Below are 24,154 nucleotides of genomic sequence, written 5' to 3'. Positions count from 1 at the left end.
AATGTATTTATGTAGTTTTTATTTGTCTGAGAGACAAAGAGACAGAGATTGCTCACCTGCCAGTTCATTCTCAGAAAGTTCTGTAACACCCAGAGGTGGGCCAGGCCAGTGGAGAGTGCAGTCATGTGGGTCTCCCACGTGACTGGTTTGGCCAGGACTCAATGCCTGAGTCATAACCTGCAGGAAGCTGGAATCAGGCAGAGCCAGACTGGAACCCAGGCACTTCAATGTAAGAGTTAGTGTTCCAAGCAGTGTCTTAACCACTGTGCCAGATGCCTGTCCCAACTTTCTTATGACATCTTTCTTATGTCCTAGTGTGTTACATTTCTCCTCACTTGGATATAAGCAGAGAATTTGTCTTTTTATATATTTGCCTAATTTGTCTAATGCCAAGCACCTAAGTTTGCACTTGTTGAACATTTGTTGGAGGGAGGGAGAGAGGAAGAGACGATAAGAAAGAAAAATGGAGAGAAGGAGACAGGGTGTGTGAGGGCAATCACTTAGAGAAGTTGAGCAAAGGCGGAGCCACTCTCCCAGTGAAGGGACTCCTGAAATGTGGGAGAAGTTCAGTTTGGTTTGGATAGCTGGAAGTTTCCTTGCAAAACTAAGATTCTATGATAAGATTCTCACTCTCTGCCACCACCACCCAGGCTTGTACTTATTCAGATTTAGTACTTGCCAAATGTTTTAGACAAGAAGAATTTGGGTGCAAGGAAGAGAGGCTACTCATGTTTCATTAAATTAAAAAAGGGAGGCTTTCATTTAACACTTGAAACCCTATCAACTACAAAGGCAAGGCTTCCAACGCAGAAGCCAAGATGACCCTTTGGCCTTTGTGATGTTTCATAAACATTCAGTCGCCTTCCCTCAGCAGACTTCTCATGTCTAGGTAGTGAAGACCTACCAGACACCCAAGCCCCAGAGACCATCATTAACTAACTAGATGGTCTTCCAATTCCAAATTCTTGAAGAACCAATCTGATAGGTTTAGCGCATCTTACCAATTGTTTCCCTAAAGTTCAAGTGGTAGCATCAGCTAGCACCAGAAATAACAGCAACAGAAGAGTAGAACCATGCCTAGAGTCTACCCTGGGGGCAGGCAGGGACAGGGAGGCAGTTTTCAAGGAAGAAGCCTATGAGCTGAACAGGCGAATTGGCTAACATGCCAAGGAACCGCTCCACTAGAATCTCACTGCATTAAACATTCTGAACAATCTAATTGTGTTTCCCAAGCAATTTCCTGTCTGGAAGAGGTTGCTGATTTCTTTGAAGCTAAAATAGGCACATCCCTCACTTATAAAAATAATAAACAGCTTTCTGAGAAACTTCTGAGAAAATATTTTTTTGCCACCTGGAAAAGCACAGTGAGAGAATTCAGCTCCCAGAATAGGAGTGGCAGAGATTCCCCTCAACAGAGCTGACAATTTGTTGTGAAATTCTGCACCGTGCCATGCGTATATAATTTTTATTACAAAACGTCTTTAAGTTGAAATATAGCATGCATCCAGAAATATGTGCAAATTTTAAGTAATCAGCTAAATGAATTTCCTAAAGAAACACTCCCATGTCACCAGACCAAGATATCAACATTATCGTCCTCTGGAAACAGCTCTTCCCTCCCTCATATCACCCCAAAAAACAGGCCTCCTCTTGACTTCCACAGATTAGTTTTGTCCAAAATTACTTGTTCAAGTCTTTTGCTCCTTTTTCTTTTTGCAGCAAGCAGCCTTTTATTTTTTAAAATAACTTTATAATGGCACATTGACATTCAATAAAATACACATTTAAAATGTGTAATTTAATAAATTTGGGCATATATACAAGCCATGAAATCCATCATTGACATCACCAAGACAGTAAATGTGGGATCCTATGCGGTGGTACAGGGTGTTGCCATCACCCTGACTATTTTTCTTCCAATACAGCTTCCTACTAATGTGCCTGGGAAGGCAGTGGATGGTAACCAAAGTACATGAACCCTTGCCACCCATGCGGGAGACCTGAATGGAGCTCCTGGCTCCTAGTTTTGCCCAGGCAGAGCCCTGCTTATCATATCTATCTGGCAAATGAACCAGCACTGAAAGCTCTTTGTGTCTTCCACTCTTTGTCATTCTGTTTTCCAAATAAATAGTAACTTTTAAAATATGTATATATAGTATATTCATTCGTTTCAACTCCATAAATGCTAATGTACCTTCTGTCATTCTAGAGTATATATTTTCTAGAATTTTTGTATAGATGGAATTATATGGTAGGTCTTTATTTTTGTCTGACTTCTTTCTTGAACATCCTGATTCTGAGATTTCTCCATGCATTACATGTATCCTAGTTTATTCCTTTTTCTTACTGAGAAGTGGAACATTGCTTGGATATGAGATACATTACTTATCCCTTAACCTACTGATGGGCATTTGGGTTGCTTCCAGTTTGGGGCTATTTGAAATAAAGCTACCCTGACCATTCATACACAAGTCTCTGTACAGGCATATGCTTTCATTTATCTTGAGTAAATATTTGGGAGCAGACAATTTAGATCATATGGCGGGTGTATATCTAACTCTATAAGAAACTGCCAAAATGTCTTCCATTTTGCAATCCCTAAATCAGTGTATGAAAGTTTTAGTTGCACAATATTCCCACAAACATTTAATGTGACCCATCTTTTAATTTTAAATATTCTGATATAGGTATAATGGTATCTCATTATGGTTTTAATGTGTACTTCCCTAATGAATGGTGATTTTTGAACACATCTTTTGATGTGTTTATCTCTCAACTGTGTGTCCTTTTTTTGTGAAGTGTCTGTACAAATCTTCTGCCTATTTTTAAATGGATTGTTTTCTTATTAAATTTTTGTAGCTCTTTTATCATCTGGATTCAGTCCTTTATCAGATGTGGTTTGCAAATATTTTCTGTTTGTAGTTTGCCTTTTCATTCCAAGAAACTTTTAAAAACACAGATTCTTGATTTTGAGAAAGTCCCATTTATCACTTCTTTCTTTAATGAGTCATGCTTTGAAAGTTGTATCCTTGCTTGATCCAGTGTCACAAAGGTTAAGTCGTTGCTTAGGATACCACATCCTGTATCACAGTGCCTAGTACAAAACCCAGCTCCTTTGCTTCTGATCCAGTTTCTTGCTGATGTGCACTCTATAAGGCAACAGATGAGGGCTCCAGTACTGGGTCCTTGTAACCTATATGGGAAACCCAGACTGAGTCTCTAGTTCGTGGCTCTGGCCTGGCCCAGCCCATCAGTTGCAGGCACTTGGGGACTGAACTAGCAACTAAAACATGTGTGTATGTGTGTGTTTGTGTGTGTGTGTGTGTGTTTAAATATCACACAGATCGTTTGCATTTTCTTCTAAAGGCATTAGTTATGTCCTATATGTAGGTCTGTGATCTGCTGTGAGTGCACACGCATTTGCTGCAAAGGCCGGATCACAGTTTCAGTTTCTCTGTGTTTACATTTGCATACCCAATTGTTTCAGCATCTTTAAAAAAACATCCGATTGTTCACCTTAATCACGGACAGCGAGAGATGGATAAATATCTTCCTTTTGCTGATTCATCCAGAGTTGGGCAGGCCAAAGCCAGAAGCCATAAACTCCATCTGGGTCTCTTAGGTAGCAGGAATTTGGACACCATCTACAGCCTCCCAAGTGCATTAGCAGAGAGCTGGGTTGGAAGTGGAACAGCCAGGACTCAAACTCAAGCAATGACTTAATTTGCAGCACCATTAACAGAAGATCCATCACCAATTACTACACTTCATCTTCACCAAAAGGCTGAGAAGCAATCTAGCATCAATTATTAAGAGGTGATCCTTTCTCTTTTGATTTCCTGTGTACTTTTATTGAAAATCAGTTGACTATATATGTTGGATCTATTTCTTCACTCTATCAAACTGTCCCATCAATCTGTTTGCCCATCTTGACAAATCATTGCTACCCCATTTCCATTATTGTGGCTTTGTAATAAGTCTAGAAGTCAGTAGTATGGTCATTTGCTTTTGTTTTCAAAGTTACTTTAACTTGTCTAAATACTTTGCATTTGCACAAGAATTTTTAGATCACCTTATCAGTTATCCAAAAGAAAAAAAACCAAGGTTACCTGCTGGTAGGAATGCCTGGGTATTGATTGGGGTTGTCTTGAATTTATAGATTAATCTGATGAACTACTAACAATGTATTTTGATTCTGAACTCACCATACTTAGTATTTTACTTTTTCTCAGCAATGTTGTCTCTTAGATCTAAAGGATTACAGTTGTGAAAAATCCAGATAATTCTTGTACACTTTCTCGTAAAATTTACTTCAACACTAACCACTCCTTAACCCCTTGAGGAATCCATTGATTATTTTAACTGGTCCTATTTTCATTAATGCATAGCTCTTACTTTGTCTGGTTTTTCAATTCTCTATATTCAAACTCAAGAATCATCTGTGTATTTAACCTATTATTAATCGCTTGCAAAATGCCTTTCATGCCAGTTACTGTATTTTACACTTTTGGAAGTTTGATTTAGTCTTTATGGTATCTTCCACGTGACCACATAACTGGTTAAGTCATTCCTCTAACTTCCTTGAACAACTACTCTAGTCTTTTGGCCACTGATTTTATCATCTAGATCATTTCTAGGTTGGTTTCCACTCATTTTGGATCATAATTTTCTGCTTCCTTGTAATCTTTAATTGTATTCGAGACACTGAGACACTTGAGATTTTAGGTTGTTGAATGTGAGCTCTTTTTGTTCTTTTTGGGTGTGTATTCAGTTTTGTTCTTGGACATAAGTGAGTTACTTCGTAACAATATGAACCTATAGAGTTTTGCTGTAAGTTTTCTTAGTCAAGACCACAGTGGCATTTGGTGTGGGGCTAACTTTGCACCTCCTGAAACAAAATCCTTCAGAGAACACTGCAGTGTCCTGTGAATTACAACGTTTTCCACTTGAGCTGGAGTGAACAGAAACTTCTCTTGTTGTGTGTGATCCCTGCTGATTTTGTCCCCACTAATCTTTTCCCTACTGTCAGGTGGTTTCTTTACCTTCACTTGCTATCAGTATTTAGCTGAAGAGTCTAGGGGGAGCCACTTGCAGGGGCGTCACCAGAGCCCCTGTCTGCAGCTGGATGCTGTCCAGTAAGCTATCCTTCAAACTCTGTCTTTGCCTTACTGTACCCTCAGATCTATGGGCTCAACTCAGGAGACCTCCACACTCTCCAGGCTGACTCTTAGAAAGTCCCTGCAGGCAGTAGGCTGGAAAGAGTGCTTGCCTTGCTGATTTTCTGTCTGCAGTTCTGATGCCCAGGGTCGTCCAGGGTCATAAACACTGGTGTTTTACATATTTTAACCTTTTGTTTTTAAGTTACTACAAGGCAAGTAAATCTACTCTCTTTTACTCTATTTTGATAAGAAGCTTGAGTCTTAAGTTATCTATCATCACATAGATTCTGGAGGCATTTCATATATTCCAATGACAAGCGTTTTGACAAATACATGTACTAAAATAGCTTCATCTGGGTGCTGACATTATGGTGCAGTGGGCTAATCCATCACTTGCGACATCAGCATCCTATATTAAATGTCAGTGAGAGACCCAGCTGCTGTGCTTTCAATATATCTGCCTCTAAATGGGTCTGGGAGAGAAGTGGGAGACGGCTCAAGTGCTTGGGGTCCAACCACACACAGGGAAGACCTGGATGAAGTTGCAGGTCTCTGTCTTCAGCCTAGACCAGTCCTAGTCACTAAGGATAACATTTGGGGAGTAAACCAGCAGGTAGAAGATCTCTTTCTTTCTCAGTCTGTTCCTCTCTCTGTCTCTGCCTTTCAGGCAAGTAGAATAAATATGTATATATATTTAAAAGAAATAAAAATATCTACATCTACTTCATGACCTATTTTTCCACTATTTTGGCTTTTTTTAAAAAGATTTATTTATTTTATTACAAAGTGAGATATACAGAGAGGAGGAGAGACAGAGAGGAAGATCTTCTGTCCCATGATTCACTCCCCAAGTGAGCCGCAACGGCCGATGCTGCGCCGATCCGATGCCGGGAACCAGGAACCTCTTCCAGGTCTCCCACGCGGGTGCAGGGTCCCAATGCATTGGGCTGTCCTCGACTGCTTTCCCAGGCCACAAGCAGGGAGCTGGATGGGAAGTGGAGCTGCCGGGATTAGAACCGGTGCCCATATGGGATCCCCGGGCGTTCAAGGCGAGGACTTTAGCCGCTAGGCCACGCTGCTTTTGATTAAAAAAATGTCAGGGGGTGTTTGTTTGCTTCTGGGCTTAAGATTTATTCATTTCAGGTCCAGTGCAGTACCCTAGTGGCTAAAGTCCTCACCTTGCACATGCCCCAGGATCCCATATGGGCACTGGTTCTAATCCTGGCAGCCACACTTCCCTTCCAGTTCCCTGCTTATAGCCTGGGAAAGCAGTTGAGGATGGCCCAAACCCTTGGGACCCTGGACCTGTGTTGGAGGCCTAGAAGAAGTTTTTGGCTCCTAACTTTGGATCAACTCAGCTCTGGCCATTACGGTCACTTGGGGAGTGAACCAGCAGATGGAAGATCTTCCTCTCTATCTCTCTTCCTCTCTGTATATCTGATTTTCCAATAATAAATAAATGAATGAGTCTTTTTGAAAAAAGATTTAGGAGCCCAGCACAGTGGCCTAGCAGCTAAAGTCCTCGCCTTGAATGCGCCAGGATCCCATATGGGCACCAGTTCTAATCCTGGCAGCTCTACTTCCCATGCAGCTCCCTGTTTGTGGCCTGGGAAAGCAGTCGAGGACAGCCCAAAGCCTTGAGACCCTGCACCCTCATGGGAGACTTGGAGGAAATTCCTGGCTCCTGGCTTTGGGTCGGCTCAGCACCGGCCGTTGCAGTCACTTGGGAAGTGAAGCATGGGACGGAAGATCTTCCTCTCTGTCTCTCCTTCTCTCTATATCTGACTTTGTAATAAAAATAAAATTAATCTTTTTTTTAAAAAAGATTTATTCATTTCTATTTAAAAGGCAGATATTAGAGAGAGAGGGGAAGAAACAGAGAAGGTCTTCCATCTACTAGTTCACTCCCCAAAAGGTGGCAGCAGTTAGAGCTGAGCTGATTGAAGCTGAGAGTCAGGAACTTCTGCCAAGTCTCTAACACAGGTGCAGGGTCCCAAGCACTTGGGCTATCCTAGCTGCCTTCCAAGTTAATAAACAGAGAGCAGGATCAGAGGTGGAGCAGCCAGGACACAAACATGGGACACTGCATGGCGCTATGCTGGTCTGAGATGGCATATTGATGTTGCTCAATGGATGACTTTGTAATTTTAGGGTTAATGTATTCTGTGTTGATTTACCTTTCACCCTCTAGATTTAGAAATATTCTAATTTTTTTCATTCTGATTTTTAAATGTATTCTCAGAATTCTTTTTTGTATATGTTAGAAAGCACAGGATAGGAGTGCTTTTTATTTTTTCCCATATGGATATCCGGTTGGGCCAGGATCATTTATAGAAATGTCGTTTCCGCACTGTACTTCAGTTGCAACTTTTCATAAGGAGTCTGTTTCTTGGTTACTTGTACTCATCCTATTAAATTTACCTTCATAATTAGCAGTAAGTTGAAGTAGTCATTCCTAATTTTATGTTAAAAGGAAAACTGAGTTAGGTAAATGCAAAGTTGTACTTATTTACAACTTTATATGGATAAAAGCATTATTGCTTATCCAAATGAAGTACATTTTGAACTCAAGTATGAAAAGGTAATGATTAAAGCAGATGGTTCTAGCAATATAAATAGAAAATATTATGTGTAATATTTTCCGGTTAAAACCACAGAGGAATTTTTTTAAAGATTTATTTATTTTTTATTGCAAAAGTCAGATATACAGAGAGGAGAAGAGACAGAAAGGAAGATCTTCCGTCCCATGATTCACTTCCCAAGTGACTGCAACGGCCGGTGCTGAGCCGAACCGAAGCCGGGAGCCAGGAACTTCCTCCAAGTCTCCCATGAGGGTGCAGGGTCTCAAGGCTTTGGGCTGTCCTCGACTGCTTTCCCAGGCCACAAACAGGGAGCTGCATGGGAAGTGGAGCTGCCAGGATTAGAACTGGTGCCCATATGAAATCCTGGCGCATTCAAGGCGAAGACTTTAGCTGCTAGGCCACTGTGCTGGGCCCCTAGGAATTTTGTATATATTTTCAAATGACATCTCTTTTAGTCCAGTGAGCAGTTTAAGTTTTGAAATGCTAGGATAGAAAATAAAAGTATACAGTTTAGGCAAATGATACCATAATTTGTTTAAACTGGTCATACCAGAGTAGACATTTGGCACATCAATTAATTCGTCAGGTGAGACACCTGCACCATTATAATGTGCTTGGGTTTGAGTCTCACTTTAGCGCATGTGCACCCTGGGAATCACCAAATGATAGCTCAAGTACTTGGGTCCCTGCCAAACATGCGGGAGACCTGAATAGAGTTCCTGGCTTTAGCCTGGACCAGACCCACCTGTTGCTGACATTTGAACAGTAAACCAGCTGATGGAAGCTGTCTCTTTTTCTGTATTCCTTTCTTCTTCCCTTCCTCCCTCCTTTCTTTCTTTCTCTCTTTCCTTCCTTCCTTTCTTTTTAGGATGTATAAGTGTCCAAGTTATGGAATAGGAAGCAAGGAGAGAGAGGAATTGAGATATTCCATGTTCTGTTTCACTACCCACATGACCAAAATGGTAAGGTAGGAATAGAACCAGGCCAAAGCCAGGAGCTTCATCCTGATCACCCGCATGAGTAACTCAAGCCCAAACATATAGGTTGTCTTCCATTGTTTTTCCTAGGTCATTAGCAGGGAGCTGGAACAGAAATAGAGCAGCTGGTACATGAACAAGTGCTCATTTTGGATATCAGTGTCACAGGTACTAGCTTTAACCACTATGCCACAGCACCAGTTCCACCTGTATTAAAAATTCATTTTTTTTTATGTGAAAAGCAGAGTTAGAGAGAAAGATCAATCTTTTGCTCACTGGTTCACTCTTCAAATGGCTTCTTCAACAGCCAGAGACAGGTCAGGTAAAAGCCAGGAGCCTAGAGACCCATATATGTCTCCCACACGGATGAGAGGGGCTCAAGTACTTTGGCCATATCCTCCGTTGCTTTCCCAGCTATTCTCAGCCAACTGCATCAGAAGTGGTGCAGCTGGGATTCAAAACGGTAATCTGAGATGCCAACATCACAGGCAGCAGCTTAACTTACTGTATCACAAATCTGGCCCCATCTTTATCTTTCAAGCTGAATAAGTAAAACAAATAAATAAAGTTGGGGTCTCCTTACCCTGGGTTACACAGGCATATCTCTGTAGTAAAAAGACTTTTTAGGGACTGGCATTGTGTAATAAATAAAGCCACCACCTCTTATGCCAAGGTGTATCAGTTTGTGTCTTTACTTCTGATCCTGCTCCCTGCTGATGGCCTCAGTAAAACAACAGAAAAGACTGTGACCCCTGCCACCTCTATGCCACTTGAAGCTCTTGGCTCCTGGCTTTGGTCCAGCCCAGTCTTGGCCATGGCAGCCATTTTGAGGGAGTGACCAATCAAATGAAACATCTCTCTCTCTCTCTCTCTCTTTCCCCTCCTCCTCCTGTTCCTCCTCTCTGTAGCTCTGACTCTTCAATAAGTAAATAAATAAATATTGTAGAAAAGACATTTTAAATAAAGAAAAAATGTATCACATCCCCTAATTGTGGTAATTAAATGTTCTAAAAACAATCTATTTTTATCACTGTTTCAAAAGGCTATTTTATTATGTATGTGATTCCAAGATTTAAATACAACTTTTCTTAGAAATACTTAGATGTGTGAAAATCTCAACTTAGGCTTAAAAAATTCTTAGTGAAAAGATATTCAATGGCTTTCACTTATCATGGCTTGAAGTAAAAATTTTCTTTATGAAGTAATCTACATCTTTTATAAATAAATCATCAAATAGATACAAGATAAAAATTTATGAAGGAAAATAATTACATCTTTAGATAATGATAAGAATCATGATTTCTTGGGGCAGAGATGTGGTGTAATAAGCTAAGCTTCTGCCTGCGGCACTGGCATCCCATTTAGGCACCAGTTAGTCTCCCGGCTGCTCTACTTTGGATGCAGCTGTCTGCATGTGGCCTGAGAAAGCAATAAAGGTAGAGGATGGCTCAAGTCCTTGGACCCCTGCACCTGTGTGAGGGACTCAGCAGAAGCCTCTGGCTCCTGGCTTCAGATCAGCTCAGCTCCAGCTGTTGCAGCCATTTGAGGAGTGAACCAGTGAATGGAAGATTTCTGTCTCTGTGTTTCCTTCTCTCTGCAACCATGCCTTTCAAATAAAAGTAAATCTTAAAAAAAGAGAGCAATTTTTTTGTTGTTGTTAAAAGAATCATGATTTCTCTCCTTTGATATCTGTCGCGCTACTTCCCCTCCAAGTCTGGCATTGTTTCTTGCAGCCATTAAGCAACAAATAAATGGCACTGGATCAAAGTCCTTCCTTCTTTCCTTCATTCATTCATTCACTCATCTGGCAAACACATTTCATATGCATATACACGTACATATATATACATACACTTAGTATATTTATATATTTTGCATCTATCAGGCACGTTGCTATACATTAGAGGTCTTGGTAAACTAAATAAACAAAATAGATTCAATCCTTTTCCTCTCTAGAATCCATCCTCCAGTGAGAGAGGTATTAATAAAGCAGGCACTTGAAAAGATTAAAAAAAAAAAAAAACGGAAATAATCATACACATTCCACGGGACAGGTGCACAGGAGAGTAAGGGGGTAGGAAGTATGACTCAACCGGGGTAGGAGAAAAAGGTTTCCCGTGGGAGAGAAGGCTGTCCTGGGAGCTGGAGGGTGGGCAGGAATTAACCAGTCTCAATAAAATCAAGGGGATGGCAGCATGCCAAGCACAGCAACAACAAGAATAGAAGCCTTGTGGTGCAAAGAGAGCAGTGTGTTTGAGGAATCTGAAGGCCTGAGCAGCGGAGCCTGGAGGGAGACTGTAGCACACGGGACCCACACAAGCTGGAGAAGACACGGCATGCTCTGTTTGGCAGGCCAGGCTAAGGATCTGAGTCCTCAGCTTATGCTCAATGGGTAATCACCAAAGTGATCATACCTATGTTTTATAAACATCAATGGAGTTAAAAATTTTGAGAGTCTATTGATTAGGGAAAGAATATGTAGATGCACCAATATGAAATCCAGATGAAATACTAAATAGCTAGAAAAAAAATTGGGAAAGGGAAATGGATGGATGGAAAAATATTCCACAGGCAAGCCAACATTGGGTAATGATGAGAGACGGAGGTAAAAAGGATGATTCTACAGAGCTATTTAAAGAGACAAACTGAAAGAGGACACAAGATTTGATGCGGTGTGGGGAGGAGCTCACGGTTCTGTGAGGCCAAGCAGTCAGAAGAAGGCAGTTACAGTTACAGGTTGGTTACTGGGCGGGGGATAGGGGCTTGTGGAGTGTCTGTGTCTGGAGAGTAATTTATGGTACCACACACACGAGGGTGCAGAATAAGAAAAAAGTCTTAAGATCAGCATCAGAAATGCCTGCTCAAAAATCCGAGATAGAACAAGCAGATAGAAATGTTCAAAACTGTGATATCTCACACACCAAAGTTATGAAGGATCTTTGGAAGGAATACACAAGAAAAATCCATGTCTGAGGTAATAATATGCAAGTTGTTGGGAGTGACCACGCGAGGTAATTTTGGCAAGAATGAGGGAAATGTGATGGTGACCAGAATGTGGCCAATGGAGAAGTGAGTGAAAGTTGAGTAAGTAGTGATAGACAATGTTACTAGAAGTCTGTGAAAGACAGAAAAGCTAATGGCTAATAAAGAAATATAAAAGGAGAAGGTGTTCTTAAAACTTCCTTTTTTTATTATTGGAAAATAGATTTACAGAGAGAAGGAAAGACAGAGAGAAAGATCTTCTATCTGCTGGTTCACTCCTAAGTGGCTGCAACAGCTGGAGCTAAGCTGATCCAAAGCCAGGAGCCAGGAGCCTCTTCCAGGTCTACCATGCAGGTGCAGGGTCCCAAGGCTTTGGACCATCCTCGATTGCTTTCCCCCACAAACAGGGTGCTGGATGGGAAGCAGGGTAGCTGGGATTAGAACCGGCACTCATATGGGATCCCGGTATGTTCAAAGTGAGGACTTTAGACACTACGCTACCATTCTGGCCCTGGATTCTGTACTTTAAAAAGGTAAATTTTGGGGCCCGGTGCAATAGTGTAATGGTTAAGGTCCTCGCCTTGAATGTGCCAGGATCCCATATGGGTACCAGTTCTAATCCCAGCAGCTCCACTTCCCATGCAGCTCCCTGCTTGTGGCCTGGGAAAGCAGTCGAGGACAGCCCAAAGCCTTGAGACCCTGCACCCTCATGGGAAACTTGGAGGAAGTTCCTGGCTCCTGGCTTTGGATTGGCTCAGCACCGGCCATTGTGGTCACTTGGGAAGTGAATCATGGGACGGAAGATCTTCCTCTCTGTCTCTCCTCCTCTCTGTACATCTGTCTTTCCAATAAAATAAATAAATCTTTAAAAAAAATAAAGGTGAATTTTGTAATATATAAGCTGTATTTCCAAAATGTCAGTTAAAAAAAATATTGCAGGGGGCCCGGCGGCATGGCCTAGTGGCTAAAGTCCTCGCCTTGAAAGCCCCGGGATCCCATATGGGCACTGGTTCTAATCCTGGCAGCTCCACTTCCCATGCAGCTCCCTGCTTGTGGCCTGGGAAAGCAGTCAAGGACGGCCCAAAGCTTTGGGACCCTGCACCCGCATGGGAGACCCGGAAGAGGTTCCAGGTCCCGGCATCGGATTGGCGCGTACCAGCCCGTTGCGGCTCACTTGGGGAGTGAAACATCGGATGGAAGATCTTCCTCTCTGTCTCTCCTCCTCTGTGTATATCCGGCTTTCCAATAATAATAAAATCTTTAAAAAAAAAATATTGCAGGGCCTGGCACAATGGCTCAACAGCCTAATCCTCAGCATTGCATATCAGCACTAGTTCATGTCTTGGCTGTTCCACTTCCAATCTAGCTCCCTACTTATGGATTGAAAAGGCAGCGGAGGATGACTCTAGTCCTTGGGCCGCCCCTGTATCCTATATAAGATTGCTTTTTGAGTCCCTGCTGCTCTGCTTCTGATCCAGCTACCTGCTAATGTGCCTGGGAAAGTAGTGGAAGATGGCCTAGATACTTGGGCTCCTGCAACCCACGTGGGAGACCTGGATGGCTCTCTGGATTCATGACTGTGCCAGGACCCACCCCAGGTCATGGAGATAATTTGGAGAGTAAATCAGCAGATGGAACACATCTTTTCTGTTACTCTGCTTTTCAGATGCATAAATCTTTCAAAAAAAAATATGACTTGGCAGTTAACTTAAAAATGGCATAAATGAAGTATGTCCAAAAATGAATGGAAAAATAAGATTCAAAGGTCAGTTTTGAAGACTATGTCTTTTCCAGGAACATTTTGAAGATCATTTCTGTGCATGGATTTCAATTTTTTTGGGCCCCAAATAAACTTATCTTTTAAAGGCAATTTTAACGAAGATTTTATTTTCTTGGTAGGCAAAGTGACAGGGAGATGCAAAGGGAGACACTAGCTCACTTTCCAAATGGCCACAATGTCGAGGGCCAGGCCAAGTGTATGCCTGGGGCCTCAAATTCCATCCTGGCAGGGGCCCATGCACTTGGGTCATCATTGGTTTTCTTCTCAGTGCATTAGCAGGGATTTGGATCAAAAGTGAAACAACCAGGCTCAAAATTGCGCTCTGATAGGCAATGCTGCATTGCAGGCAGTGGCTTAATCAATAATGCAACAATACTGGCCTCTACACTGAGGCTTTAATTCTGTTTTCCATGGACTTTCTGAAATACTCTGTTAACGTAAAAGTAATGGAAATTTCTTTTTGAAAATACTATACATACATAGAAACATCTTAAACCTCTCTTAAATCCAGATTTGATCTCCAGAAAGAAACACAAAGGACAAAAGCAAAATCACTTAAAAGGACGTCTTATGGGGAAATAATTATTTACTACAAAGTGGGGATGGTGTTTGGCACAGTGGTTAAGACACTGCCCCCTGGGATGCCTGTATCCCAAATCAGAAGCCTAGATTTGAGTCTTGGTTCTGCTCACTGCCCTCTCCAGCATCCTAAAATGTGTACCTTGGGAGTTAGCTTAAGTGTTGGGCCTCTGCCACCCACAGATGTGACCTGGAATGAGATCCTGGCTCCTGGCGTCTGTCTGACCTAAACTATTCCTGGCTTTTGTGGGCCTTTGGGGGAATGGATGAGCGGATGGCATATTTGTTTCTCTTTCAAACAAATAAAACTAATTTTTAAATAATAAGAATTTGCAAAGTCCAAAAGCTAAATAATACAAGCTATATTACATTTTTCCAAATAAGAAACACTTCATAGGAAGAATACAGGGAGCAATAAATTGGCTAATGCCAGCAGTTAATTGTTGACAGGTCTTAGCAATGCTAACTAATTCAGTGTACACACTGCCTTTGGGAGTAGTCGAAAACACATTTGGTGATTTCTTTTCATTTGGAAGACTTGTGGGATGACTTAAGTTAACATACTTTTACAGAATTGCTTTGGTTTATTAACATTCATAAAAATTACACTTGCTTGTGTTCTAAAATGCAGTAAAATCCTCTGACATCTGCACAGCATTTAAAATGGTATCATTTCTAATTTTCATTAAAATCCCTTAAAGTCAGTATTATTTCCATTTCACGTACCAGGAAAGGAAAACTCAGAGACACCGTGTACTTTGCCCAAGGTCACAAGTACTAAACTGGTGATTTGAGAAATGAAACCAGATCTGGAAGAAGCTTCGTCTTCGTGGTACTCTGAAGGACTCACCAACAGATGAAAACCCCAACATAACCAGGTCTCCTCAGAAGTATTTTCTACTAACGATGCTCTTTATAGAAAGTAGCTTATGAATGCCAGCTTTATTTTCCGGTCACCTACTCGGTTACTTAAGTAAATGTCTTCTATGCTCAGGATATTTCAGAGACTGATGACGGTCACAGAGATGGGAATCCAAAGGAGAGTTGGGGGAGGATGAAACCAACTGAGTATAATGGGGGTGTCTCTTACCAGCTTAGGGGGCTGCAGCTTGGAGCACTCAGCACCTCGCTGGCTTCCTACTGCCACGTGTGCTCCTCACCAAATGACACCTTTGTTGCTTCCTTCTCTTTCAGACTTACACTTTGTGTTTTATTTATGGAGGGAAAAAAGCTAAGAAAGCAGAGTCTCCTTTCTTTCAAGCCTGTAGGCCTGTGGCAAAACACTTCCTGGAAGAAGACAACCTCCTCATCGGGTCTAGTCCCACAGCATGATTCTTTCACCTTGCTGTGTTTATCATCACAAGAGCACACATGTTTGCTGCACTGTCTTGCTGACCTTCTGTTTATTGTCCTGCGCCACCACCTCCCACGGTTGCAGGATCTTTGTCCAGTCACCACTGACACCCAATTTTTAAACTCCACTCAGGTAACATCTTGCACTCACAGGAACTCTCGAATATGAATGCTGTGCTAACAAGAAAACGCCTGAGGTTATTTTTTCCTAGACATGTCCGTTTATCTCCCCCCATATTCTCAACTCTTTTATCTGATTATCTTTCAAAATGCACACGGGAGCTTTGCTTTTCAGAAATAATCTTAAAAGTGTTCTATTATAGGGTCGTGACCAGACATAACTGTCAAACACGCAAGGTTAGGCAAATAGAACCAGGAAACCCAGGAAGGTTCATTTTCCTAGCCAGCGTCCCGAGGGTAAAATTTAAGCACCCAGTGGTGCAAACAGGCACCAAATGTAGGGAATCCAGCCTGTCCCAGACAGAGCTTGGCGCCCCCAGCCCTCCTTGTGCAGCGGGACAGTCCAGGTGGGTCTCTGTGGTCCTCCAGTCTTGCAGGGTGGTCGCCATGGCGCGCTCCCCGCGCCTCGTCCCTAGGATCCCAGCGGTGGGGGGGGGGGGGATGGAGGGGGATCGCTGCCTCCCTTCTGGGCTGGTTTCTCTATAGGCTGTCAAGTCGGACAAATCCCCCAAACTTCAGGTCTCCGGCACTATTTAAACTTCAGCTGACACCTGGATGGAGTCAAGATGGCAAACCCGGGGCTGATTACTCGGATGTCCCTCGCCCCTCCTCTCACCCAGGCCCTGGCGGCGTCGCCCTCCGCTCAGGCCTGGACTGCCTTTCCCGCCGGGCGAGGAGGCGGTCGGGGGCCGCCGAGCGCCTGAGGACCCTGCTCCAGCTTCCCGAACTACAGATCCCAGGGTGCCTCTCGGACTCGCCCCCTCCCTCCCTCGCTCCCTCCCTCCGTCGGTCTCCTCCTCCTCCTCCTCCTCCCCGGCCCTTGTTGTTGTGGCTGGAAGCGCTCCGACGGAGTTTGCAGAGAAAAGTCTGGGCACCACACGGAGCTGGGCCCGAACGTGGGAAGGGGCGGAGGAAGAGGGAGCTCGCCATCCGGAGAGGGAGGGCTCGGGACCGGGGGCAGAGCTGCTTAGAACCTGCCGCGCGCCCCGGGGTGGGGGAGGCGGCCGGGGAGGAGCGCGAGGGGACGGGACAGTGGGATCCCTCCCAGGAGCCGCGCTGCCGAGCGCCTAGTTCCTCCGCCGCTCCCCGCCCTCCTCGGCGGCCCCGAGAGTGGACCCACCCTCCGGCCGGACCCGCGACCTCTCCAGCGCCTGCCCGCTCTTCGCCTTGGAATCGGCAGCTCCCTTCCCTGGCCTGGGACCTTCCCTGCGTCCGCTGCCCGCGGGGAGCTTGGCGGTTTCCCTTTTCCTCCCCGCTTCCCGGGCGCCGCTGGAGCAGTGACCCGCCCTCCTCTGAGGAGAGGAAAAAGGAGAAAAGATCGCGCCGGGCACCCCGCGACCGAGGGCGGACAAGTGGGACTGGGCTCCGTGTATGTGTGTGTGTCCCGCTGTCCCTTTCGGAAAGCTCTTGGCGGAGGTCCGGTCCCTCAGGGGGCGGAGCGCAGAGGACCGAGGCTCCGGCTCCGTGTCGGGGCAGAGTCCCGGGGAGCCCCAGCGCTGCTGAATTCAGCGGCGGCCGGCGGGACGGCGAGGTGGGCGCGCTGAAGACAGAAGCCGGCGCCCCTTTGGTCCCGCGGCAGCCCCGGCTCACGTTCCGCTCCCGCCCGGGGACCTTCGCGGGAGAAGCTCGATCTCACCGCGCCAGCGCGCCGCCGAGCCTTGCCAGCCCCGACGGCCCGGGCTGCGCCCACCCGCCCCTCCGCCTATCCTGTCGAGAGCCCGATAGGCGCGCACCATGAGCGGTGGCGAAGTGGTCTGCTCGGGATGGCTCCGCAAGTCCCCACCGGAGAAAAAGTTGAAGCGTTATGTAAGTAAGAACCCCGGCCGCCGCGCCCACACCCCTCCTCGGGCGGCTCTTCTCGGTTTCTCCCCCGGCCGCTGCCCGGGCAGCCTCGGGACTCCAGTGCTGTTCACTGTCTCCCTGGCTCCACTTGGCCAGGAACTTTACAGCTTCCGATTACAGCCGTGCTGTTTCTCGGGCCTCGTCGCCCCATCGGAGGGCCTGGGCTTCCAGCTGAACGCTACTGCATGTTTTCCTTATTCCTTGCAGCAGGGGTGGGGTTCTTCGGGGAGGGGAGCCGTAACCTCGCTTTGATAGCTGCCAGTCTGGCCCCAGATTTCGCGTACTAAGAAAACCACCGCCTGCCCGCCTCTAGTCCATTTGTCGCTCCTTGTACCCTCTAGGCGGACCTGAGAAACTGATAGGAAATACCAGCATCTCGAATGCGCGCAGAAGGGCAAAGAAAGGAAAGTTCTTAACGCGCCCTGCCGTTTGCCTAGCAGGGTTCACATGTTCGCGTTTTTGAATTGAAAGACAACTGAGGTTTGGCTGGAGAGCTTTGGCGGTTGCTTGCGAGAGGAGGGCGCTGGGGGGAGCCTAGTGGCTGGTGTTTGTGCGCGTGGGACTCGCTGTCAAGCCCCGCAGGAGTGGTGGGGAGTTAGTTGGGCAGCTGAAGGCAGAGGGTTTCTGTATGCTGCGGTCTTTTGCCAGGGCAGCAGAGTGGCTTATGGTATTTCTGTAATTGCTACAATATGCAGACTTTGTGTGAAGTCGTTTTAGCTATTAGGAACAATGTTCCTTGAAAGAAGCAGCCTTGCTAGAGTGGGAATCAGTGCCCTCTTCAGGACTCTGCTGTCTTAGTCCGTCTGCTCTTTGGTTCTTTTGTCCCCGACCCCTGCCCATATCTTTCTCTAAGATGTGTTTTCCAAATAAAAGGAGGACTCCTTGACCTCCAGAACGCTACTGGTGTGAGTGGAACCTGCTTCTTGCAGAAGGACACCTACATTCCGTATTGAGCACCAGTTAATCCTGTTAGTCAACTGTTGACTTGCATAGCAGAGTGAAGTGTGATATTTAACTTCAGTGACAGCTCCCTAGTGAGTTTCTGGTTTACTTTCCATTTGTTATGGAAAACTGATGTTGTAGAAGGATTGGATACCACCGATCAGAAACCCGGCCTCTCCATCACTCATATCCTGGCGAAGGTGCATATTTTATTCCAAACATTTAGCAGAAGCAAGGGCAGGGTGGTTGTTTTGTTTGCTTCCGTTTTTAAATCCAAAGGGAGGATAGATGTATTTGTCTTGAGAAGGTGCAGTTTAGGAAAGACATGAACCTGCAATTGGGTTCTTGGGAGAACTAAAGAGTAGAGCATTAGTTAAACTCGCTAGAGGTTATAGGATTGAGTGCTTTCTTTTGCATGGTTAGTTTATGACTCACTCAAATAGACATCAAGTGTGTACTAGGCACCAACCCTAGTGTTAGAAAACCCAATGGGAAAGAACCCTGCCTCTTAAGCATGCGGTGGTAGGTAGGAGTTCTCAGGAGGGGGCCAGTGGGTTGGCGCAATTGGCTAATCCTCAGCCTCCGAGCAGTGGGATCCCATGGAGCACTGGTTCATGTCCCAGACAACCCATTTCCCATCCAGCTGCCTGCTTATGGCCTGGGAAACAGTGGAGGACGGCCAAAACTTTGGGATCCTACACCTGCATGGGAGACCAGGATGAAACTCCTGCCTCCCTGTTTGGATTGGCTTATCTCTGGCTGTTGCAGCCAATTGGGTAGTAAGTCGGTGGATGAAAGATCTTTGTCTCTCCTTCTCTGTAAATCAGCCTTTCAGTTACAGAAAAATTCTATTACATATATATATATATAAAGTTGTCAGAAAGAAAAGCAACCAAAACAATTACATATTGGGCCCAGTGCAGTGACTCAGTGGCTCAATCTTTGCCTTGCATGCTCCGGCATCCCATATGGGTGCCAGTTCATGTCTCATGTCCCAACTGACTGCACTTTCCATCCAGCTCCCTGCTTGTGGCCTGACAGCAGCAGAGGACAGCCCAAGGCCTTGGGACCCTGCACCTGCGTGGGAGACCTGGAGGAAGCTCCTGGCTTCAGATGTGGAGCTCAGAGTTGGCCATCTCTAAACGTGTATTCAGGATCTAGTCTCTGACTCTGTATTAGTTAATGCAAGGAACAGGTAGGCCATGGCTCAGGTGCACAGCCCTGGTCTTTGCCTTCCAATAGATTAGTGAGTCTGTAGGGTGATGAGATGAAACTATGTGAAAACATTGGCTAACAGTGACCAGATGAGTGGTTTAGATATTTTATAGCTTTTTTTAAAAAAAGATTTATTTCTTTGAAAGGGTTACTGGAGGGACAATGGAGGGCAGTAGGGAGAGAGAAACAGAGAGAGATCCATCTTCTGTCCTCTGCTTCACTCCCTAAATGCATGCCACATCTGGGCCAAACTGAAACCAAGAACCAGGAACTTCATCCAGGTTACCAAGTAGGTGGCAAGGGCCCAAGCACTTGAACCATTTCCTGCTGCTTTTCCAGGTACATTAGCATGGAGCTGGATAGGAAGTGGAGCAGCCAAGACTGGCACCATATGGGATGCCAGTGTTGCAGGCTTTGAATTAACTTGTACCACAATGCTGTCCCCTTTATGGATATTTTAAAACATAAGCTTCTGTAGACTGAAATCCTACAGATGCTTGAGGCAAGCCCTAAGTGTTATTTTTTCTTTTTTTATTAATTATTTTGCATTATGTGACAGTTTCATAGGCTCTGGGATTCCCCCCCACCCCTCCGCATGCCCCTTCCCCACGGTGGACCCGCCCCCCCGTTGCAGCATTACAGTTCAAATTCAATCAAGATTCTTCCCTTGCAAAAAGATGCCAAGCACATAGTCCAGCTGCTCATTGTCCAGATGGATTGAACAGCTTCTTGGGGAGACTATTTAGCTGCAATCAACCCCTAGTGGTTTTAATATTTCTCTAGTTATGAATCACTGCCAGTCTCGCCACTCCCAGCTCGATGAGGTCGTTGCAGAGTTCACTGATTGACACTGTCCCTCATAGAGTCTTCTTTCGCCCAGTTTTCGCTGCCAACATATATCTGAGATGGTTGATTGACCCGTTCTGTCCTCTGTCTTTTCTTGGCTAGGGTTCTGAGTCCAGCTGGTGATCGCCACAATCAGCTTGTAGGTGCAGTTCCTGGGCTGGTTTTGTTTTCGGATTGCTAAGTGTTATTTTCAGTAGTGGGTAGTATTTGCTGGTGCAGCAGTAGTTTCCTTTAAAAAATTTTTTGTAACATGTATTTATTTTATTGGAAAGGCAGATTTACAGAAGGTAGAGGAGAGACAGAAAGATCTATCCTTTGGTTCACTCCCCAGATCGCTGCAGTGGACAGAGCTGAGCCAGTTTAAGCACAGGAGCCTCTTCTAGGTCTCCCACGTAGGTGCAGGGTCCCAGGCTGGGTCATCCTCTACTGCTTTCATAGGCTGTAAGCAGGGAGCTGGATAGGAAGTGGAGCAGCAGAACACGAGCTGGCACACATATGAGATTCTGGTGCGAGCAAGTGGTTAGCCATTGAGCTATTGTGCCAGGCCCAGCAGTTAGTTGGTTAGTTAGTTAAGTAGTTAGTTAGTTAGTTTCTTCCTTTCTTTTTTCTTTAAGGTGTGTGAGTTATTAAGAGAGAGATCTTCTATTTGCTGAGGTTCACTCAACAATTGGTCTTAACTGCTGGGGCTGGGCAGGGCTGATTCCAGGAGCCTGGAGGAGTTTCACCCGAGTGTCTTAGGAAGGTGTAGGGCTCCAAGGATTTGGGCCCTCTTCAACTGCTTTCTAGGCACATTAGCAGGGTGCTGGGTCAGAAGGGAGCAGCTGGGACTTGAACCTGCATGGGATGCCATTGCCGGTGATAGCTTTATCTGCTGTACTATAATGTTGGCCCTGGCAGTTGTTTTTTTATGAGTAGCATGCATGCAGATAGTATAGTAGGACTGTAGGCAGAGAGCCTCAGAATTGACGGCCCAGGAGTGTTTCCTTGTTGTATCTGTTGAAATAGTTGCTTAGAATATTTTGATTTGCTCAGATTAATGATCTTTTGGCTTTAGTATCTGCCGGAGTCCAGCTCCGGCCCGGGGTTCGGAACTCGTGAAGTGTGCGTGGAGTCGGCGCAAAGAGAGAAAGAAAGAGACGGACCACTAGGATTCCATGATGATTGTGGACTACGCAATAAAGCCGTCCGCTTTATTTATACAGAATCAAACTCTGGCTCAGACTTTCCACGTCATGGTCAAGTGGGTGTTTCTAAGGACAACCCTGCCACCTGCTTTACCCAAAAACAATGGAAGTTCCTGCTACAATTCTTATTCTACAACTTCATCTTGTATCACAAAGAAAAGGAGAACCTAAAGATCAAGGAAAGAATGAAACCCTAAATATAGGTCCCTTGATTAGCATAAGGTCAATGGGGGACAGCCAAGACAGTAGGAATGATAGAAGGCCCTTTTGTAAGACATTATTATTGATATTAACCTCCAAGCTCACATTGTGTAAAAAGCCAGTCTCACTGTAGCAAAAATGCCTGGACAGATTAAAATTCTTCCGCAGGATGGTCCGGTATCCATGCAAAGGAAGGTGGAGCTGCATCCAGGTGGCTGTAGATATCCGCTAGGCCCTGCCTCAGCGGAAAGTTCCCTGTGGCCCTGCCTACCATGGAACAATGTCTTCACACCCTCATGTCCCCCACATCCACTGCACGGACCCCAACAAGTATCTAATTAGGATGCTTTCTGCTAAGTAAGTTTTGGTCATGGAAATGCAGGTATATACATGGATTTTCTGTGCTTGTTTTCATGTGGACTATTTTTTGTATAAAAGGGAGCATTGTTGGCTACCCAGTTGGAAAAATATTGCTTGATAATGGATTTTAATGAATGGATTTTCTGTGAATGGATATCTTGAATGGCTTAGAACTATAATTATTAAATAAGAATTCTGGCATTTAAGAACATCCTGATTCCATTGGGAAATATTTCCCCCATGGGGTTTTGTCAGTTGTCTCAATGTTTACAGTGTTTATAGAGTAGTACAAATACTGATTACTGTAGTATTAAGGGCTTTGAAAATGAAAAATCATTTTAGTTTTATTTTTAAAGATATCTCAAATTATGGCCTTCTGCAAGTCCTTTTACAAATCCACAATAAGGTGGTCATTTCTTGGTCAATTTCAGCAGCGTTGTTTCTGTGCATATTGTGTATGCATATACAAGCCTCTCTCGAATTTTCTTAACTTTTTAGATGTGTTTATTTACATATTTGAGAGGCAGAGAGTGATCAAGAGTGAACCCTGGCCCTCTATGCTGGTTCACTTCCGTGCCCTTGCCACCCAGTCTGACTCTGGAATAGACATGATCCAGTTGTCCCACACTGGTGGCAGGAGCCTAGTCACTTGGGCCATCACCTTTGCTTTCTAGGGTCTGTATGAGCAGGAAACTGGAATTGAGAGCTGGAGCCAGGATTTGCATAGAGGTGCAACTGGTGGGTTAACTGCCAGGACAGACTCCTACCAACTGAGGTTTCTAAAGAGAGGGAAAGAGATGAAATAAAAGCAAAGAAGTTGGCAAAGACTGGAGTGCTAAGCAGATGCTCTAGCTTTTTCTTACGTTTTTATTTAAATATTTATTTATTTTTACTGGAAAGGCATATTTACGGAGAAAAGGAGAGACGGAGAGAAAGATCTTCCATCATGTGGTTCATTCCCTAAATGGCCACAATGGCTGGGGCTGAGCCGATCTGAACCCAGGAGCTTCTTCCAGGTCTTCCATTTCCCATGTGGGTGACAGAGGCTCAAAAGAACTTGGGCCCTCTTCTATTGTTTTCCTAGGCACATTAGCAGGGATCTGGATGAGAAGTGGAGTCGCCAGTACTAGCACTGGTGCTCATATGAGGTGTCGGCTTAATGCACTGTATCACAACATTAGTCCCAGTGAGAATCTTTTATTTCTATTTATAGTCTTTAAAGTCTACTTAAAACAGAAGATTGAGGCTGGCATGGTAGCCTGATGGGTTAATCTGTTGCCTGCAATGCCAGCATCCGGTGTGGGTGCAAGTTTAAGTCCTGGCTACTCTACTTTTTTCCCTTGTCTTTTCTTTCTTCTTCTTTGTTTCTTTTTTCTCTTTCTTTCTTATTTCTGATTTCTCTATTTTATTGGAAACGCAGATCTACAGAGAGAAGGAGAGACAGAGAGAGATCTTTCATCCTCTTTTCCATCTGCTGTTTCACTCCCCAAATGTCTGCAACTGCCAGAGCTGAACTGATCCAAAGCCAGGAGCTAGAAGCTTCTTCCAGGTCTCCCACACAGGTGCAGTGTCCTAAGGCTTTAGGCCATCCTACATTGCTTTCCCAGGCCACAAGCAGTGAGCTGGATGGGAAATGGAGCAGCCAAGACATGAACCAGTGCCCGTATAGGATCCCGACACATGCCAAGGCGAGGCATTAGCCACTAGGCTATTGTACCAGGCACTGCTCTATTTTTGATTCAGCTCTCAGCTGGTGTACTGGGAAAGTAGCAGAAGATGGCCTATTACACCATAGTGCTGGCTCCTCTAAAATTTTCTTAAAAATGCTTTGTTGAGGTTCGGAGTGGCATGGTATACTGATTACTGTTGTTAGGGTTAAATAAAACTGTTGGCACTGTGCAGTCAACAGCAGTGCTCAGATTTTTAAGAATTAGAGAACTAATGGTGGAATTTTCAGCATGCCTTGAACTAC

The 24,154-nt window shown here is 44.8% G+C and overlaps 1 protein-coding gene across 4 annotated transcripts in view; it reads left to right on the top strand.

Annotated features, from left to right (window-relative positions):
- The first annotated feature begins 17,261 nt into the window (after positions 1-17,261).
- GAB1 (GRB2 associated binding protein 1) overlaps positions 17,262-24,154 on the top strand; it is a 134,585-nt gene continuing 127,692 nt past the window's right edge. For all 4 annotated transcript variants that reach the window (XM_058666814.1, XM_058666812.1, XM_058666815.1 and 1 more), the window contains exon 1: positions 17,262-17,398. In XM_058666814.1, the coding sequence (XP_058522797.1) occupies positions 17,327-17,398 (72 nt within the window). In that variant the 5' untranslated portion in view covers positions 17,262-17,326. The remainder of the gene's footprint in view (positions 17,399-24,154) is intronic.

The sequence above is a fragment of the Ochotona princeps genome, chromosome 7 (genome assembly GCF_030435755.1).
Source record: "Ochotona princeps isolate mOchPri1 chromosome 7, mOchPri1.hap1, whole genome shotgun sequence".
Taxonomy (NCBI): domain Eukaryota; kingdom Metazoa; phylum Chordata; class Mammalia; order Lagomorpha; family Ochotonidae; genus Ochotona; species Ochotona princeps.
Note: the sequence above shows the minus strand (reverse complement) of the source record. Positions and strands in the feature narration are given on the sequence as shown.